General features: G+C 51.9%; 1 protein-coding gene across 3 annotated transcripts in view; it reads right to left on the minus strand.

Annotated features, from left to right (window-relative positions):
- Positions 1-20,669, minus strand: part of CSNK2A2 (casein kinase 2 alpha 2) — a 34,644-nt gene that overhangs the window by 1,729 nt on the left and 12,246 nt on the right. The window contains exons 5-12 of one of the 3 annotated variants that reach the window (XM_036011898.1): positions 13,676-13,735; positions 8,613-8,696; positions 7,721-7,831; positions 7,415-7,516; positions 6,799-6,899; positions 5,876-6,024; positions 4,347-4,440; positions 256-3,559 (exon numbers count right to left, since the gene is read on the minus strand). In XM_036011898.1, the coding sequence (XP_035867791.1) occupies positions 4,364-4,440; positions 5,876-6,024; positions 6,799-6,899; positions 7,415-7,516; positions 7,721-7,831; positions 8,613-8,696; positions 13,676-13,735 (684 nt within the window). In that variant the 3' untranslated portion in view covers positions 256-3,559; positions 4,347-4,363. Of the gene's footprint in view, positions 1-255; positions 4,441-5,875; positions 6,025-6,798; positions 6,900-7,414; positions 7,517-7,720; positions 7,832-8,612; positions 8,697-13,675; positions 13,736-20,669 lie in introns of those variants that run through there. The other 2 variants (XM_028501774.2, XM_036011899.1) reach the window with 2 other exon arrangements.

The following is a 20,669-nucleotide window of genomic DNA, read 5'->3' on the forward strand; positions in this document are numbered from 1 at the left end:
CTCTCTTCCCTCTAAGGGCAGCAGCATGGGAGTCGCAGCTCAGCCGTCCGGGGGCACAGAGGCGGCCGCTTGACCCTGGAGCAGTCATTTGTAAAGGGTCACCAACCGGCCAATGCTGCTTTTCTGAAAACAGAAGGAAAGTCGGTTCCACGGTTCTTGAGGATTTGGGTTTCTGTCCCAACTCTTAGTGACCATTTACAGCAAGAAAAGCCAGCAAGTGAAAAACGGTTAATTTATTGATTCATTGCAAGTTAAAAAAAAAAACAATCCTCAATACATGTAGTTCAGGATTAAGTATCACATTTGTAGCACATTGTTGAGTCTCTCCACAAAAGTGCGCCCCACCCGCATAACCCCACCCATGCTCCCCACGCCTCCGCAATACTTGCACAGGGTCATTCTCATCAACACGCCCATGCGGCCCAGCAGCACATCACTGGTTTTAGCGGTTTCCCCGCCACCTCCCCTCCCCCACGCCCACCCTGGGGTTGTTTTTAAAGGCAGGACGTTCGGTCTTAGATCTAAAAGCTCACGGACAAACTTTGGCTTCTTGTGTGCTCAGGTGGACCCTGGTTTTGCTTTTGAAAGGGTTTATATTTCAATGACCTTGACTTTGATCCATTATTACCCACTCCAATTCATTTGTGAGAGGGAAATCTGCTTTTTCCTGTGGGTGTTCACACAGTAACACAGGTTTCTAAACAAATCATTTAATTTGAACTGGCATGAAAGGGAACTACTGATGGAACTGTTAGATCTACTTCGGTGCATATATAAAAATTCCTCCAATTGTTGCTTGTGTCCCAGAGTAACTTTTCTTCCATCCTCAGCAACGCAGCACCGGGAGAACCTAAGTCATTTCCCTGAGTCCTGAGCAGGCCCCGACCGAGCCCCACAGCCGGCTGCCAGCTCTGTCCGGGTCTCACGTCTGCCTCAAGAGCACCCACGGGAACCAGTCCAGGGGGCCGTGTCCACCTCAGGGCGCACTCCAGGACATGACCGCTGTGCCCCCTGGGGTTTTCTCTCCGCGGGAAGTCGTGTTCCCTCATCAAGATCTACTGTTCGACTTTCTTTTTGGTTCCCTTTTTCAAGAGCCCTCTACCTGGGCCCCTCCCCCAGGCCCCCAGGGCTACAAGTTCTGATGTCTCCTCTGACTAATCAGTCTGAGGACCTTCCTTCTCTGCGAGGGAATACACTTGCTTTGAGCCTGGTGAGGACCCATGTGCCACCAAGGTCTGTTAGGAGACCCGGCGGAGGGACCGATGTGCCTGGTGCCCGCACAACCGGCACTGGCACCTGCGCCCCGCTGGCTGGTAAGAAGGCCCGTGGGCGCTTGGTCTGCATTCTGCGTCTGATGGCGTCCCCTGCCCAGCCAGCCGCCCCCCGTGGGGACGAGACAGGAGCAGGCCAGCTGACTCGGTCCAGGGGAGAGTCAACCGCAGGTAAACCACGGGTGAGAATGACAGCAGCTCCGCTCTCACCGCGGGACCCCTCCGCCGGAGCCTGTCCCTGCAGTTACCCTGCTCGCTGTGGTTGACCAACTGCGCCCCACCGCCTGTGTCTGGCCCAGGGCCCTGCTGTCCCCACCACCCCAGGTCTACGTCCCCAAACGCAGGCAGTCCCTGAGATGACAGCACAATGCTACCCTGTTCCCATCTTTTTGCTTTTCTTTAGGAAAGAGGAAGTCCCTATCATAGGCACTTCTGACCTGTTGTAAGGTAATGAAGCAAACAAGCATCTAATGATAATTACTGAGATGAATTTAATATGCTAACTGAAAAAAATATTGGGTGGGTCAACCTGCCATAGCTTAGTCTAAATATTAGACATACACACACATACACTCTCTCTCACACACACACCCGTCACCTCTCATTCCTGGAACTCTGCCAGACCATCTCTTAACCCAGGTAAAGGCTCTAAAATCTTGAGGGAGCTAGGTCCGTCCGGACATAAAATGGTGCTGGAGACAGGTAAAGGAGAAAAGGTCTGGACTGGCCTCGCTTCAGTTTGGGGAAAAAACCACCTACAGTGTCAGCCAGCCAGCAAGCCGGGCATCAACACCATCCTCGGGAAGGAGTGTTTTCAGCTCAGTGTTGCTGTGTGTCTAAGGCATGGAGGGAGGGGAGAGTGCAGGGGTGGGGGAGTAAGCTGTGCGGAAAAGGAGGCGTGACTCCCGTGTCGGGCCTGTAGTTACAGAGCCCTGGGTCAGGCAGGGAGCTGCCGACACCTGCTGAAGCAGACCACAGCGGGGAGAGGCGCAAGGACGCCACCCGGCTCTTCTCCAGATGCTTCTATTGCCTCTGGGGACCCAGGGGAAAGAACAGGGTCACTACTTCACCAAGTCCGGTCCAGACAGGCAAATTAGAAAGAAGTGTGGGTGGAGGGCATGGGGCCAAAGGAGATGAGGGTGGGGGGCAGGACAGACACACAGCGGCCCATTTCCTTGCTATCGAGCAACAGTCGGTGTCGCCTCGAAGGGCACGTTAGAAGGCTCTGACCATCCAAAACACTGAGTCTACTGCCCGACACGGCCATATAGCTTCAGCCAAGGGCTCGTGACTTGTCCTTCTCAGGTAGAACAAATGCATACATTCACATACAGAGTGTGCAATGCAGGCAGGCAGTATGAGTGTGAGAACCGTAACAGACTGCATTTCCTGGCTTTGGGATCTTTCTTTCACTTTTTAATCTGTATAAGGTCAACTCTGTAATAAGAGTTTCATTTGTATTTTAAGTTCCCACCAACCAAATGACAAAAATAGAATCTACATTTAGAGATAGGACCTGCTACCAATACCAATATGATTTTATTGGAATATGGAATGTAAACAGATGTTTTCAAATAAACAATCTAACCTTATAAAAACGTATGGCATTATTAAATAGTTAATAAAGAAACCCTAAGTGTGACGTGGCGGCAGACGCCTCCAGCTCTAGCCTAGGAGTGGAAGTTCCCGCGGCTGCGGCGCGGCTCCGCAGCCGGGGCGAGGGGGCTGCTCGCAAACCATGTTGGCGACAAGTGCCCCAAATGAAATTAGCCCTATTTTTTACTCTTTCAAACAAACTCTAGCTTCCTTTGCTACCGTGAAGGCTAGCGCAATGGATCGCACACGATGCCTGCTCCAGCAGCTCCACTCCCCCCACCCCACACCGAACCCACCGCATGGGGCTCTCCTCCGCTGCCTGGGCTACGGCGCGGCTGTGCCCACACGCCAGCCCGGCACGCAACACGGACTTATCACACTCATGTGTTACCCATCAGAGCTTGAAAATGCAGATTACCCTGATTACAGTGGGAAGTTATTTCTCATGGGGACCCCCCCCCCAAAAAAAAAAGAAAGAGTGGAGATGGGGAAGTATGTTTTTTTCATTGACGAGGTCATTCCTGAATAAATTCTCATAGAACCCTTTCTCCCTTTCCCTCCCCGACCTGCCTAAAGACTGACCTTCCAGCTTTATTATGGATGTGAACAAAAAGTCTTTGCTTCAGAGAGATGCATTAAAATAGGTGCAACAAAGGGATGTGCTGGGGACATGGTGAGGTTTCCTTACACGGCTGCAAAAAAAAAAAAAGCTACACAAAAAAATAGCCACAAGGTTTTATGGTTAGGCAAAATAACAAAGGTTACGGTGAGCTCCAAGTTATGCACGTAGCATCACTTTTGATGCGACGGATGGACCTGTTCACGGCATCAGAAGATGTAAAGTGACGTCTGCTGACATCAAAAGGGACTCGGGAGTGACTGCAGTTCGCTCCCAAGTGAACGCACTTAGAAGGAAACTGCAGGCATGAGGTACATTTCCTAGAGAGCTCATGTCATAAAAAAATACATAAAACATGAATTTGTAGAAGAGTTTAAAAAAAATACTGTCACTGTTTTAATATCTCCTTTTCGCAGATGAGGCTGGTGTGTCGGTACAGACTGACTGCTGACGTGTGGCTAACGCGGGGCCTGACTCCCACCCGGGAAACCCCGCCCCCAGGGCGAGGGACAGGAAGTCAGAGGGTCAGAGCGTGGTGACCGAGCAGGCTACCTCAACAGTGGTCTCCCGTTAAATAAAGGTGACTGTACAGCAACTCCGAGTCTCCCGCTCCCGCGCCTTCCCCGGGGGGAGGCCCCTCACATCCTGAACTATGTGCATCGTCTCGCTCGCTGCCAGAGCGGCAGCTCCCTGCAGACTGTTACTGGGGAGTTTCTTTCTTTTTTGACAGACTTTTAGGCCTTTACTCTTCTTTGCGTTTAGAAGGAATGACTAGAATTTCTTTTTATCACACTGCAGTTTTCCTTCAAGATTTGGGTTTGGTTGGTTGGTTTTATTGGCAAGCATCAATGCCGCATTACCCGTCGCTTTCCAGTCTTCACCGGGCCGCCGTGAGACCACTGGAAAGTACAGCGTTATCTGCGCAGGGCTGGGACTGCTCCTTCACCACAGGGTCTGCAAGACAACGGGGCGGGGTCAGCGGAGTGGGCCGGTCGGCGTGGGCGAGAGCATCCCGCCGAACCCAACCCGTCCCCGTGAGACAGAGAGACACGCTGTAGGAGAGCCAGGGCCAGGAAGGCGGACACGGACACTGGAAAACAGTCATGGAACCGCTCCTGCACCTCCTCCGAGGGCGAGTCCAACGACTGAGGCTCACGGAAAAGAGCGGCACGGACACGCTCTCTTCCCACTGCCCCAGATTTCTCCTGGTTTTCTTACGTGTGATTCCCCTCGGAGACTGACACCATAGCCCACCCCCACTTTCTTCAAAGCGTGTGAATGAGCACTCAGAGAAAGGGCTGAGCAAGAAGAGCCATTAGAAGGCCTGGCCATTTTGAGCAACGGTAGCTAAGAAAGTTTTTAAATAGAAACGTGATTTGTGTTCCGAAAAGCAGAAGGATCACGAATTGTATACTACAGACACCAGTGGTCTTCCTTCAGTCTGACTCGAAGGGCGGGAGGGCTGCCGTGCCGTGCCAGCAGTTGGGAGGAGGACGCCCTAGCGCACCGGTCTGCCGTCTGGGACACCGGAGGCGAGACCGTCCGCCTGGGCTGTGCGCTAACGCTTCGGGCGGGCAGGTCCAGGACCAGGGCACGAAGCCACCTTCAGGCAAGGTTCGGTGGGTCTCCAGGGGGGAGGGGGAGAAAGCAAGAGAGCACGCTGGTCAAGCAACAGGCAGGCCGGAAGTTCTCCCTGCGATCCCGACAGTGCGCTGAGGCGGGTGCCATAACTCCCTTGTTCTCAGTCTCCCGACTGGGCCACGTCATCACCCTGATCTGATGACGAGCGTGGGAGACACGCTTCATTTGGGGGGGTGGGGGGTGGGGGGACAACACGCAGGGGCCCACACTGCATGCACTCGCAACAAGAAGCAACCACGTGACGGGACTTATGCACTCCCTCTGAAGGGAGGCCACGGGGCCGGTACTTCAGACAGGATTCTGGTGTGGCCTTTCCACGCTGGCTTTCCTTTCCTCAACTCCTTGTTCGTTCGCTGAACTTGTTCCCTTCGTTACAATTATACTATTGGTTACGTTATTTTCAACTAATTACCTGCCTTCCACAGGGGGCGAGAAACTTTTCATTAGGTTTCCACTAAGTGTATGAATTTGAAAACAGATTTCAGATACTTGTGATCTATCACTCGGGGCCCCCAGGAAGGGCCGAGAAGACCACACTCGGGGAGCCACCGCGGCGAACCGGCGAACACCCCTGGGGCTCAGGAGGCAGGCCTGCCGAGCTGTCTCAACAACACTCTGGAGCTAATGAGGCCAGACTCCACTGGCACTCCGTCCCCGGAAATGCCCAGGATTCTCCCGCCTGGCCCCGAGATGAAGGGTGGGAGGCTCCCCTCCGCCCCGCGGCCCCGAGAGGCGGCCGGACACTCACAGAAGTATGGGTGCTCCATGGCCTCTTTGGCGGTCAGCCGCTGTTGATGGTCGTATCGCAGCAGTTTGTCCAGAAGGTCTAGGGCCTCGGGGCTGACGAGGTGTCTGTTCTCACTGTGGATGAAGTTTTCCCAGCGTTTCCGTGAATGTCTGAGAAGGAAAGGAAAGCATTAGCGTCCTGAGATTAAATTCAACAGGAATCCTTACCCAGTAGGACTAAAACCAATGACATCTTAGAATACCGCCCTGATCACAAGCCCATTAAATCTCACTCTTGCCGCGACCCACCCCGCCCCCCAGCCACGATCAGTGTCCTCAAACAGAACAGCGCTCGGTGACCAGCAAGTAGAATCAGTTAAAGCCCGTCCATCTGAGTTGGGTGTGAAAGTTTCAGGCGGTCTCCAGTCAGTCCTGGGTGAGGCGCAGAGGTGACCGAGTGACTGTCGTCACTTAGCAGCTGCTGCCTCAGAAGCTCGGGGCTTCACGAAATGCTGTCAAGTGCTGTCTGAAAACTTTCAACACCACACTTGCTTTTCAACACTCTATCTGAAAATACGCTTCAAAATCTGCTGCCTTACAGAAAATCCATTATACCGAACAGGAAGAAATTGTCTCTAATTATTCAAAGAATCCGTTTCCTAAGATTTCCCATTAAAATAAGCATCTGCTATCACAGAAAGCTTTTTTCTGCAACATTATAATTTTGTCTTACATTTTATTTCTTAGAAGTAAAATTAGTAGAAGGCACAGGTAAACAATGCCCAAATATCTCAAAATTAGTTAAGAAATATACATGGGGAAAAAGGCGGCCATTTCTATTTTGGTGCAATTAGAAAGAAGAAGAGCTTTAAAAGCAGTTTTGGCTAACCTCCCCACTTCTGCAGTGGGGCAAGCCAACCCCCACCCCCCGCCGCCAACACTCACTGTCCCAGGATGTCGTTGAAGTGCGGGTCGAGGTCTATGTGGTACTTCTTCAGATACCCGTACAGCTCGTCCGTGCCCAGGACCTTGGCGATGCGAACAAGCTGCAACACAGAGTACACTGACCAAATGGCTGAGCACAGAACTCACGGCACGCCTGCGCAGGCGCCGGGACGAGGCATTAGAAGCTCCCCGTTACCGAGTCTCCGGGGACCCGATGCAGACGCAGGCCTGCGGCAGACGGGCAGCAGGCCCGAGGGCACCAAGTTCACGAGGGCAGATCCCCACGTGGCCTTTAAAATGATCACCCAACTCTCGACAACCATCTTCCAGAAGCTGAGGACTGTGAGGACATCACAGGCTAACGACTGAAGTCTAGTTTACTAGACAAGAGGTGCCCGACTTCACAGGCTCACTTTGCAGTGGGGCACACGGTGGCATTGCCCGTCTCTGGGGACCTGCTGACAACAGCCGAGCCGGTGCGGCTCTCCCCGAGAAGAGAAGCTCGCAGGCAGCACTGAACGTCACACAGCGGCTCAGGGTCGGTGCCCCTCGAGGGACGCGGCGACATCCTTGGCACGCTCCCCCCAGCGGGGAAGAGCCGGACGGGGCCGCTCACCTGGTCGTAGTTGTCCTGGCCGTGGAAGAAGGGCTCCTTCCGGAAGATCATGCTCGCCAGCATGCAGCCCAGGCTCCACATGTCCAAGCTGTAGTCGTACATCTGCGGGAGGAAGGGCAACCAGTCAGCGGGGGCTGCACTCTCCTGAGGGGAGAGGGGAGGCAGCCGAGGCGAGTCTGAAGCTGCCGTTCCGAGGTGGAATAAGGACTGAGTTCCGAATGCACCCCAACGGGCCAAGCGAACACCAGGAGCAGGGGAGCCCCAAGGGGACGTGAGCGAGCGCGGGGCGCCCCGGGGCCGGCTCACCTGGTAGTCCACCAGCAGCTCGGGCCCCTTGAAGTAGCGGGAGGCCACGCGGACGTTGTACTCCTGCGCAGGGTGGTAGAACTCGGCGAGGCCCCAGTCTATCAGCCGCAGCTGCAGGCACGACAGAGACCACACGTGTGAAAGCACCGCTCCCACGCGCCTGTGCTGCCACACGACAGGGCCACACCACACCAGATGGGTATTATTCGGCCACATACAAAATGACAGCAAGGGCACTGGCTAAAAAGTTATACATTCTGCAACTGCGTAAGAGGTTATTTCTACTGTAGAACAGAGGGCTCAGGATCTTACTTGCTTTGTTTTTTTTTTTTTAAATTTAAAGCATCCTGGCTTATTCTCTTGAGATCCATAGAGCTTAAGCTTTTCCCGGCCTCTGTACCACTTACAGGTGTTCCTCGCCCCCTCGTTAACAGCCTCAGCATAAGCTGTAGTCACAGGGATGGGGAGAGGACATGGGCCCCACTCCGCAGGGAGGCACCGCTCCGACTCCTCATGGATCTACTACTGGCTGACTCATTTCCTCGCCCATCAGGGACAACCAGAACTGGACACTGAGAACAGGAGGGACCCAAGTGCACTCCAAAGGCCAGGCAGACGGGCCTGCAGGGTCACTAAGCAGGAGAAACCATCGGCTGCGGTCTCTTTCTTGAGGCCTTCCCGAACACCATGAGCACAACAACACACAAGGGCCTGCAGTTGGGCCCGGCCGGCCACCCTCCTCGCGTACTACGCCCACACCGAGCAGAAGCCGACAGAGGCCGGGGAGGTGGCAGTATCACGGTCGGCCCAGGAGAGCCGCGTGGACCTGCAGCGGCCACCTCGGTCCTGCCCGTGTGTCAGCCCCGTCCTCGCTGCCTGGCTGTGATGGTACCTTTTTCTGCTGGTGGTCGATCATGACGTTGTGAGGTTTCACATCCCTGTGCATGATGCCCTTGCTGTGGCAGTAATCCAGAGCCTGTCGGACGAGAAAGCACAGGGAGCAGTGAGCAAACCCTCTGCCGCCCGCCCCCCCGGGCAATCATGTTCTTGCTCGTGACAGCCTGACGTGAACCCAGTCCCCCAAGGGGCGGCCCAGAGTCTGAATCGGGAGGAGGCGCGCTGCCGAAGGCACCCCCCCCCCCCCCTGCACACGGCGGGGCAGCTGGTGGGTGGGGACTACGGAGGGGCTGTCACGGCCATGGTGGAGGTTTTTTAAGAAGGGTTAATGATACACCCTTTTGGCACGCCTCCCCTCCTCACAGCTGGTGGCAATTTATCAGCCACCTGGATTTAGCAACATGAATCTATTGGTCGAATTTGACATGTTTAAAACCAGATCTGGGAAGCTCACTCGAGTCACCTCTCACCGTGGTTCAAATGACATGCCAGGAGTCGTCCATGTGGACGTGAAGAATGACACCCAAATGCACCTTCAACACGGCTTGTTTTTTAGGTAAGGGCACCACGTGGGTTTGCTAGACTAAGACACATTCTAACATTAGTATTTTGCTTTAAAACAATCTCTGAGCTGCCCTGGCCTGGTAGCTCGGTTGGTCAGTGTGGTCCCCGCACCCCAGCGTTGCCAGTTCGATACCTGGTCAGGGCACACACAAGAGGTAACCGGGAAAGGCGTAAGTGGCTGAAGCAACAAATCACTGCTTTTCTGTGTGTGAAATCCATGCATTAAAAAAATGTTTTTAAACAATCCCTGAGCCAGTGGGTCTTTAAGAATTATAATTATATTATTAATCTAAGGGAGAAAATGGCTTCCTTTAAGACAGGTGATATGCAGATACGATTCTGAAGCGTACAAGTCACTGGGTTTTACTAACTTGAGAGGAGAGAGCTGTGCAGCCGTCACCACTACCCAGGTCTGGACTCCCCCGTCACCCCAAGGAGCTCCCTTAAGCTTGCCTGCACTCTAGCCCCACACCCACCCGCCCTCTACTCCTTCTCCCTCCCCTCCCCACCACCACTTCTGGACCTGCGGCTGCTTCAGACTTGCCTCTCCTGGACACGCAGGGACTGAAACGCTACAAGGCGCGTGGCGCTCTGCCTCCCCTCCCTCAGCACGGTCCCCAGCCTCGTCCACGCTGCCTTTTCCTTGTTGAGCAGCGTTCCACTGAGTGAGTGTACTAGCTGGTGAACGTCTGGGCTGTGTCTACTTTTTGGCTATTATGAATACGCTGCTTATGTTCACGTCCAAGTCTCTGAGACCACCTTCTCTTGGGTCGATTCCTAAAGGTGCAAGTGCTAGATGGTATGTGAGTCTACGTTAAGTTTTTAAAATCTGCCTAACTCCTTTCCGAAGCAGCTGCACCCTCTCACGGTCCCGCTGGCAGCGTTCGAGCGCTCCAGCTCCCCCACCGCTCACCCACACCGGCTACGAGCAGGTGGCGGCGGCACCTCACCGCGGTTTTGTCTGTGTCTCCCTAGTGAGCAGTCAGGCAGAAGGTCTCTTCTTTCTTGTGCCTATTCGCCACCCTATATCTTATTTGACAAATGTTGATTCAAATCTCCCACCCATTTTTTCACGCGGGCTGTTTTTGTTCCAAATAATTAAAAAATCTGCTCCTAAATCTACCTTTTCTTATACAATGTAACTTTTCATAAATTTCAATGTTAGGCCTGTTGGCTTGTTTAAAAAAAAAAAAAGCCCTTGAAACCCACATGAGTCCCATGACATACTCCTTAAGCAATAATAATAGCAACCCATAATCCCATGGTACCTACTATGTGCCTGACGCTGAGGGATCTTGGTGGAGATGTCCACATGGGACAAAATCAGAGCTTCTCAGTCTCGGCACTGGTGACACTTTGGGACAGATAACTCTTCATTGAGGGGAGCTGTCCTGCACCCAGTAGGATATTTAGCGGAACCCCGGGCCACTACTCGCCAGATTACAGAAGCGCCCCTCCAGCCCGAACCACCAATATTCCAGGCTGCCCAGCACCCTCTGGGCACAAAGCTGGCCTGAGAACCACCAGACTAGACCAGCACAGGCAGTGCACTAGGCATCTTTAGCGGGCAGGCAGACGTCAGCCAGAATCATCCCCAGCACCAGCCTTCCGGGAATGAGCCAAGTTGCCTTCCCCAGGCACAAAGAGTACACGTGTCTGATGCTTTTTACATGAAGGTCAACGGGCAGAACTGCCCTGACTGGTGTGGGCCGAGGGTCATCCTGCAAACTAAAAGGTCGCCGGTTTGATTCCTGGTCAGGGCACATGCCTGGGTTGTGGGCCAGGTCCCGGGGTCGGGTATGTGAAACTTCAGCCTACTGAAGTTTCTCTTGCACAGTGTTTCTCACCCTCTTTCTCCCTCTCTCCCTAGAAATAAAATCTTAAAAAATTAAAGGACAAGCAGAACTAAACTATGAAGTTGGAAGTGAGAACATAATCTTCAGGGGAGGGGATAGTGAACAGAGGGGCACAAGACAGCACTCTGGGGCGTCATAACATTCCCCACCAGCCCTGTCCAGCAGAATTCTCTGCAGTGACAGAAACATTCTACATCCGCACTGTCCACACGCCGTGAGGCCTCTGGGGACTGGAAATGCGAACAGTGCAGCTACGGAACCGAATTCTCAGGCTGCTGACCTGCGGCTATACTAGACAGCACAGTTCTGTTCAGCTGTGGGTACAGGCTTCACTTCCACAAAATCCAACAACCTGTACACCTCAGATTCGTTCACTTCGTGTATGTAGGTTCTACTCCCCGTCAGTTCTCTCCGTGTTTTGTTTCGCAGCAAAGCTGCAGCGGGACTCCCCGGTGGCTCCGCGGCAGCGCCTTACGAACCCTTATGGGGGCTCCTGAGGACGGAGCTCCCCGACTCGGAACCAGATCAGACTCGGTGCGCCTCAGTGAGTCACCGAGCAGTCCCCCGCGGCCGCGCCCCCCGCCTCTCCCCTCTCAGCGAGCTGAGACACTGCCTCTTCTCCACCCCTGCTCTGCCCCGCAGACACACGGCCGGGCAGGCCTTCCTCCGCGAGCTTTGCCTGGTCCTGGCCCCACTGAACTAAGACCGCAACACCTGGGGTGCGAAAACCACCCGACGACAACAAAGGCTGAACAAACTCGGGACGGGAAGGCATTCTCTGCCAAGGTTCTCATCAGACTCCCCGTGGAGCTGCGGACACGCTTTGAAACTCCTCGGGGAGTTCTTTCAGTTTTAAAATCAGGTCATTTCTGACCACCAAGCACAGGAGACGTCTTTCAACTCCCACCTGGGCTTCCGCGCTCACCAGCAGTTGGCCTGTGAAGACTGCAGGTGGGGACGGCTCCACCTGGACCAAGGACAACTGCGCTAGGTCCCTACCTCACCTTTGGGGTGCCAGCCTGCCACGGAACCATAACAGCTCACTTTGAAAGATTAATCCCTTGTGGGGCTGGGACTGCAGCTTGCACGGGTGAATGCACGGCATCTCCGAAAAGCACCTCCCGGGACGGACACGGGGGGCCCGCCGTCTTGGGGGATCGCTCCCCCGCCGAGGCCTTCGACTGCGTCCGGAGGGGACAGGAAGCGGGGGCACTCGAGCTCTGCCTCCTTCATCTTTCTGGTCCTACTGACGGAAGACCCTCAGATGTGAGAGCAGACCTTCACTCTCACAGCCCTGGCTTTAACGACAAGTGGTTTGGTTGCACAAGTGCCCGAGAGAAAACACACTCGCCTCATCAAGCCAGTCCTCACCGTCCCGCGCCCTAACGCTCGGCCTTGACTCCACTTGGTGTTTTGTTCCAGCAGCTCTTCACAATCCAATCAAAACCCCAATCCTGGCCATTTTCTTCAGTGACACCAACACTTGAGTCCCTTCTATAGCCTTTCAGAGGTTCTTAATTTGAGGTTCGCACCTCCCCTAAAACTCGAAGTAATCCTGTATATTTACACATGCATTTTTGGGGTGATTTCATGGCTTTCATATTCATGTTCATATTTTTAGTGATCCATGACACTAAAAAACTTCAGAACCACTGGTCTATTCCATTTTACAAATCTTTTTAGAGTTCTTTACCTAGACAAACTAAAAGAGACCATTTCTCCATCAATCAGTAACACTTGAACATCTCAATGTTGGGTTAGTAAGCCCCCAGAAGGTCCACCCATCACCTCTCCCTACATGCCAAGGTTAACTGGCCAGGGCTAGAGGTTACGTTGTCTCGTATAAAGGGATTCCAAGAGATGGCAAGGAAAGGAGAGCCCCGGATGTCTGCCAAGCCGGTATGCATGCCCCCCCAACACATGACGTCCGTGCTCAGCCCATCGAGAGGGGGGGGTCTACTTCTCACCCTTCGAGTCTAGGCCGGGCCGGGGGACCTGCTCTGGCCAACAATGAGCAAACACGGCCAGACGGGGCTTCAAAAGCATGTGCACACCAGGTTAGCCCTCTCTTGCGGCCGGGAGCCCCGAGACCAGCACAGGAAGCGGCCCGGCTAGGCCCTGGAGGACGAGGCCCCAGCTGTCCCAGCAGCCATCCCAGTTTTGTGAATGAGGCCATCCTGGCCCAGCTTAACCAACTGGTCCCAGTTAAGTGACCCCAGACCAAAAGACTCAGCCAGCTAACTGACAGAGTTATGAGAAATAATACATTATTGTTAAGAAGCCACTAAGTTTGGGTGATCTGTTATGCAGTAAAAACCAGTTAAGTATTAATTAAGCAGCCGAAGGAAAACCCAAGGGGCAACGAGAGCGCTGGAGGGGAGGTCCTCGTGTCTGGTGCGTGTCCCTGGTGCCCGGGCCTGGCCACCTTCCTCGGGGCCACTGGAACGTTTCTCCCGAAGACCCCACGGTGGAGGCCTCCCGGGACGCAGCGCAAAAAACAAACCGAAAGAAAAAAACCCTCATTGAATACTATGGGTATCAAGAAATATCCCGCTTGAGTTCTTTGTTCTCTCAAAAACTTCTCCTTTAGTGAAAAAGCCTGAAAAAAAAAAACTCACTGTTTATGAAGGCCACTTACTTTAAGTAGTTCATACATATAAAACCGGATATCAAAGTCTGTCAGGATCTGGTAAAGTTGCTGAAACAGAGTTCAGAAAACAGAAGTTTAATTCAGTGTCATTGCATCTTGTCATCCTAAACGCTCGTCATTATTCTCTGTACCCTTAATGCTCGAGTCACTCAAGAATCCCAAACGTTTTACTCCCTGACCTGTAACCAGTGAGGACAGAGACTAACACGAAGGTCTAATACTTCAGTCTTCCAGAGAAAAAAAGAAAGGAATGCCGAGGGGGGGGGGGTGGTATTTATTCCAACCTGGATCACTTGGAGACGTGTTGAATGCCCCCCCCCCCCCCGGCCATTCCAACACCCACAACCGCCCACAGTGGCGGCGAAGCCCCAGGGGCCCCGCTGCACGGCACGCAGGCCAGCCCCGTGGCAGCACCCAGCACACGGTAGAGAGCAGAGTCCCCACGACAGAAGAACCCCAGAAACTTCACTGGCCCGTGTGGTGAGGCAGCGGCAAGACAGCCGATCTGCTCGTGGAAGAAACACGAGGAAAAGGAACTGCTAACAGCACTCAGAAAAGGCAAGGGATGAAAAAATCGATGCCCTCCACTGCCCGCAAACCAACCCCAGGCTGGAAAAAAGAACACTTCACAGGCACCGCAGATGGGAACTCAAGGAGCCAAATGCTTTAGGGAGAAGGAAAAAGGAGTGGTCGAGTGGAATGTTAAAAACGGACACACGGAAGTTTTCATTACTGATAACTCCAAAGACCCACCCGCTGGGAGGGGTTTTTTAATTTCAATTTCTAAGCGGTAAAGTAGCATCTATGAACCCAGGTTCATTAAGACCACAAACTTGTCGGAAACTATCCTATTACTTTTGATAATCAATTCCAAGTAAATCTCTTTCCCCATCAGCACTTCCTATGAAATTAAATAGCACACCTTCATGAACTATATTTTGTTTCTCTCTTTATCACAAGACTCAAGTAACATACAGAAAATCTCTCCAGGGAGTAAGAACGGTGTCTGTGTAAATGGGTGGTGGGGGGGCGGGGGCGTGGAGGACAGTGGGGACTCAGGGGAATCAAGGAGACTTTTAAAGCATATAAAGCATTTCATATTTCAAATCCGTGTAAATATATCACCTGTTCAACATGATTAATTTGCTAAAAATCATATTTAACATTTTCTAAGAACACCAGGACTCCTATCTCTGAAAGGTCCCCCTTTAAATTAGAGTGCGTCCCCCTGCAGCTTGGCAAGGACACCTGTTTCCCCAACCTTGGGCGGGGCTGGCTCCGGGCACGGGCAGTGAAAACACCCACGCCAGCGGCACGCACACTGCTGCTGGCGCCTGCCCCACCCCCCGCTGCCACAACTCCGGGACCAAAGTACACACAGGCACAATGGCACCGACACGCCACCACTTCTGCTCGGGAGCTTCAACTGCCTAAGAGCCCAACACCCAAGTTTTTGTTCTCCTCCAACACAACCCCAACCTGTAGGTACAGAACCAAGCCAAAGATTACCATCTGTGTGCGTGTCGAACCAGCTCCTCCTCCGAGAGCTGGGGAGAGCACTCCCAGGGACCATGCCAAGTTGAACCTCAAGCCAGTAAGTAGGCCAGGACAGTGAGAACAGCTCACTCTCACCCTCGGAGGGCGAGGGTGCTTCACATCCCGGAGAACAAATGTGGGCTACTTCTCTATCTGGACTTTTTTCTGTGGAAGGCTTTCTTCTCCCATCATGTGGTATCTGTACCAAGCATCTGGGTAATGGTTTAGCAGGGCTGTCCAACCTGTAGCCCAGGATGGCTGTGAATGCAGCCCAACACAAAATCGTAAATTTACTTAAAACATTGAGATTTGTGTGTGTGTGTGTGTGTGTGATTACGTGCTGCCATATATTTAATGTGTGACCAAGACAGCTCTTCCTCCAGTGTGGCGCAGGGATGCTAAAAGGTTGGACACCCCTGGCCTAAGGCATAAAAATAAATGTCCTTGGACTGCCAATATAGGATTTCCAGCTACTCCAATTAGCATCAATTTTATGTAGCACAGAAACACCAGCTGAATACAGCGGCAGGTGTAATGTGCTCCGAGTCCTGAACGACAGGCTGACGCTGACTGTAGTTCTCAGGAGCTCTGGGCAGGAAGAGACCAAGTGGCACCTGCGGCATTTTACCACCTGGGCTAAAAAACTCAAGACCTGCCAGGGTCCAGTTTGGCTGCCTCCAACTTTTGGAGCTGTCTCCACCACAGACCCCAGGGGTCCCCCACTTGGATCAAACAAACCTGGGTTTGCCACCTCCATTATCCCCTCTGCAGTGTCCCCATGCCCCCAAAGCAGGACTACCCTGATGCCCCTCCCCTCGCCCACAGAGGCAAACCCACCGCCACCCAGACACCACAGAGCCGAAGCCCATCGTCCTCTGCCATTTCCGCAGGACGCCGCAGCAGCAGGGTCCCCGAGGCGGCCCTCCGCACTCACACTGCAGCACCCCAGGCCAACTGCAGCACCCCGGGCCGACCGAGACAGTGTTGCACTCTGACATGCACGAGACGCTGCCCCACTCCACTCTCACCCCAGAAGCCTGGGGGAGTGTCCTTACGTGCCGTAGCGTACACACGGGGGCTGCAGCCGGCGGCAGTCCCCGCTCCGGTGGGTCACGATCTCTGAACTTTCCCTCCCCCTCCTACGTCAAGGATCTCGCACACGACTGGGTCCAGACGCTAAGCCCGCACACAGTAGAATGCCATGTGCCTTACACACCTGCGAGTTCCACACTGAGTTTGGCAGTCCTCTCCCTGCACACGGAAGGCAGGTGAGAGCTACTTGTCTTTGAGGATGTTCTAGTCAACAGAGCAAAACAAAAACTGCCTTCCTAAAACCCAGCAGCACTGAGAGCCCCTGGCAAACGAGAAAGGGACCCTCTGCAAGAACCAAACCTTTTCTCTGCTCTTCTTAGCCAGTTACGTGGAGAACATCACTAACCAAACAACTGCAAAACCTGGCAGGGTGTCAGCTTTCCTTACGTTTCCATAAAATAACTGTCTTATCAAAAACAAAGCCAGCCCGTGCTTCCCGGCAGATCACAAAGGTGCTGTGGGAGGAACGAGTCACCAAGCCTCGCTCGGCTCCAAGCGGCACCGGTACCTCCCTGGAGCCGACTCCTGCTTCAGACGGCTCCCAGGGCCCACGGCACCCAGAGGGGAACGGCCCCCAGCGGCCTCACTCCCGCTGTTCCACAGTCGGGTCCTCAGCCTCCAGTGCCGGGTCAGCTGCAGCAGGGTCCCCAGCCGTTGTCACCTGGGAGGACTTCCCACTGTCGGCAGGTCCCCAGCCAGACGTGGCAATCAACAACACGGCGCCTCTCACCCTGGACAGAGGGCTTGCACATCCCTGACACACACGGCTCAGCCTACGTGCAGGAATCCCAGGGGTGCCCACACAGGGGCAGGAAAAAGCGGGGGCAGTGGGACAGCAAGTGAGTAAAAGGTGTTCAGTGCAGCAGTCTCTAGCTGTGGCACTGTTAACCCTTAACCCCAAGATCCAGAACAAAACCAAGGTCAACATCTTTAGAAATTAAAGAAGCAGAACAAATCATTAGTCAGGGCCTGCCCTTATGGGATGTAGAAATCCTCCACAGATAAATACCACCTTCTCCAGATGGAGCATTTGGAATATCTTACCAATCTCCAAAGTGTCCAAATGACACACTTAAAATGTATATTCATTTCTATTTATAGTTTCCAAGGCATAGAAAACCGAGAAACATGTCTGAACAGAAATTACAGTATTTTGCCCTGGCTGGTATGGCTCAGTGGATTGAGTGCCAGCCTGCGAACCAGAGGGTCATCAGTTCGATTCCCAGTCACGGCACATGCCTGGGTTGTGGGCCAGGTCCCCAGTAGGGGGCGTGCGAGAGGCAACCACACACTGATGTTTCTCTCTCTCTCTCTCTCTCCCTTCCCTTCTCTAAATATAAATAAATAAAATCGTTAGCTCTGGCTGGTGTGGCTCAGTAGATTGAGTGCCAGGCTGTGAATCAAAGGGCTGCTGGTTCAATTCCTAGTGATGGCGCGCGCCTGGGTTGCAGGCAAGGTGTCCAGTTGGGAGCACATGAGAGGCAACCACACGTTGATGTTTCTCCCTTTCTTTCTCCCTTCACCTCTCTAAAAATAAATAAATAAATAAATAAATAAATAAATAGAATTTTTTTTTGGAAATCTAAAAAAAATAATTACAGTATTTCTACTTCAAAAAGGCACCTTACCCACTTGGAGATAATTTGGAGTTTGGGAGTTTTCTGTAACTATTCACTTCAACTTTTAGAGACTGGCTTTTCCTATTGATTTGAAGTTTTGTCTTTTGTTCTAAGTATTGCCATGTATCTTTTATTGTCACTTTGACACATATGAAGTGTTACAGATGATAATTTCAAGAAGAAACTGACCAAAACAACCCCTACCATTAAAATGAAACATCAAGGGCAAAAATGGGTAAGGCCATAAAAGATATGAACTAAGTTAACAAGCTTGATATAAAAACTGACCGTGTACTAAATTTCACATAATCGACATTCTATTGACCATGTTTTCTGGACACAGTGTAACCAAATTAGAAATCAGTAACAAAAAAATTTTTTTGTTTACTTTTTTTTGGTCCAAACTATAAGAGAAAGTTTGTTTTGAAAATCACAGAGGCAGAAGTGGTGAGCTGTGGAAGAAATGAGCCCTCAGAGTGCAGGAGAGAGGAGAGAGAAGGGTGAAGGGTGAAGGGTGAAGAAGATGTGCAGGGCCGGGGGGAAGGCCTGGGCAAGCTCCTAAGAGGGAGAGCGCGGAATTTTTTTTTAAACCAAGTGGATCCTGGGTCATATATTCACAACGCCAAAGGATTTTCCCAAACAATAATTACTGGGAAACTTTTAATATGGACTGTATACTGTCTGTTAAATGGCATTATTGTATAAATATTAAAACTCTGAAGTGTACTAACAGTATTGCGGTCTTGAAAGAAAATACCCTGCCTAGCTCCTATCTAGTGTATTTAGGAGTGAAGCGTCACGGTGTCTACGACTTTAAGATGACCTCAGCAAAAGGAGAGCTAGAGACGAAAAGGGCGGTGTGGAGGGGACGGGAGAAATACATGCAAACGTGGCAAAATATTAACTGATAAATCTAGGCGAATAATGTAAGGGCACTCACTGACTGCGCGACACTCTCCAATTTTCAGTAGGTCTAAAAAGTTTCCAAGCAAAAAGTTTGGGGAGCAAAAACCAAACCCACAAGGCTGGAATTTGTACTTCTACCCTGAATGCAGAAGTGAGCTCCATGACCGTGAAATACAGCCAAAAGGGTGCCGGAGGTTTACAGACTCACTTCCAATCAAGACAGGAGGAGACAAATAAGGCAACATCACCTCAAGAAGTTAGAGGAAAAAAACAAGAAAAGAACAGAATTAAGAGCATAATCAATAAAATATATTTTTAAAACATTAAGGAAGAAAATCGTAAATTAATAAAAGATGGAAGAGGAAACAGAATGAACTAGAAAAACAAACAAAAAACAACACCTGTGCCCTGACCCATGTGGTGAGCTCAATTGCTGGGGTGTGTCCCCTGCAAAGCTCGTGGACACAGGTTTAATTCCCGGTCAGGACACATGCCTGGGTCGTGGATTCGGTTGCACGTGTAAGAGACAACCGATCAATGTCTCTCTCTCACATAGATGTTTCTGTCCCTCTCTTCTCCTCTAAATAAATAAAGTCTTAACACACACACACACACACACACACACACACACACACAAAACAGGGAGCAAGGGAAAGCCCACAGGACACTCCCCACGGCCCTCCTCCGCTGCGGCTACTACGACGCCAGCAGCCAGGCTTGCGTCCTCGGCCCCGCAGCCAACAGTCACTCCTCAGTAACTCTGTGACTCCAAAATCTGAGCAGACACTCAAAACCCTAACATTCAGATCAATGGAACAGAGAACAAAACCAGAAACACTCCAAAAAAGGAGTCTGGAAGAAAAACAAAAGAGGCCCGGAGAAGGAAACAATGGGGAAAAAGAAACACTCTCAGTGAGAAAACAGAAGGTATTACGTAAAACATGAAAGAGCAGGATGCTCTCTCCAAGGGTGCAGAGGTCTCAGACAGGAAGGCGGCCATCCCAATGAGTTCAAGAAAGCGGGAACAAAGAATAAAGGGAAGAAAATCAAAGCACGTTAAAAATATTTTTCCCAAACGGAAGGACATGCGTTTCTGGACTGAAAGGGCCCAGGAGGTGCCCAGAATGACAGATGAGCGCGCCCCCCCGGGAAAGCTCGTCCCCCAGGAAACCTCGGAGACCGAGAGTGGAGGGAGAGCCCACGAGCGTTCAGAAGGACAGAGGCCAGATCTCACGCGAGATGGAACCAGAATGGCTTCAGTGGGAAGAGGGGATCGATCTCTCCAAAATTCTGGGGAAATTACTGGTCACGACCCGAGTTCTACACTGCAGCAAATACATAATTGGGAGAAAGATGTTTGCAGGTAGGCGAGCCTCTGAAAACATGAAATCCCCATGAACCTTTTAAAGAAAGCTCCTGGAGTATGCATGCCATCAAAACATCCCCTTTTTAAGAAGTCAGAGTTCTCTAGGGAATTAAAAACTGACCTCCTGCATGTTGTTAAATCATCCCATCAATTTAAGCAACACGGTATGCTCAAGTTCAAGTTTACACGTGTGGCTGGACAGCTGGAAACTCACGAGGAAGCAGAGGCATTTAAAACCGAGGGGTTTCCCTGGGAAGTTCCATGAAGACTGCCTTTGGAAGTCTTGTATTAGGAAGACGTTTGGTTTCACAGAGCCCGTCTATTTCTTAAGAAACACACACACCCCCTTGAAAAACCGGGTCATTCATAGCAAAAGCGAGGTCAGTGCATACACCAGCACAGTATTCTACCAGTGAAGTGCTACTATGCTGGTTAATGAAAAAACCTATACCCCACCTTTTAG

The sequence above is a fragment of the Phyllostomus discolor genome, chromosome 12, assembly GCF_004126475.2.
Source record: "Phyllostomus discolor isolate MPI-MPIP mPhyDis1 chromosome 12, mPhyDis1.pri.v3, whole genome shotgun sequence".
Classification (NCBI taxonomy): Eukaryota; Metazoa; Chordata; class Mammalia; order Chiroptera; family Phyllostomidae; genus Phyllostomus; species Phyllostomus discolor.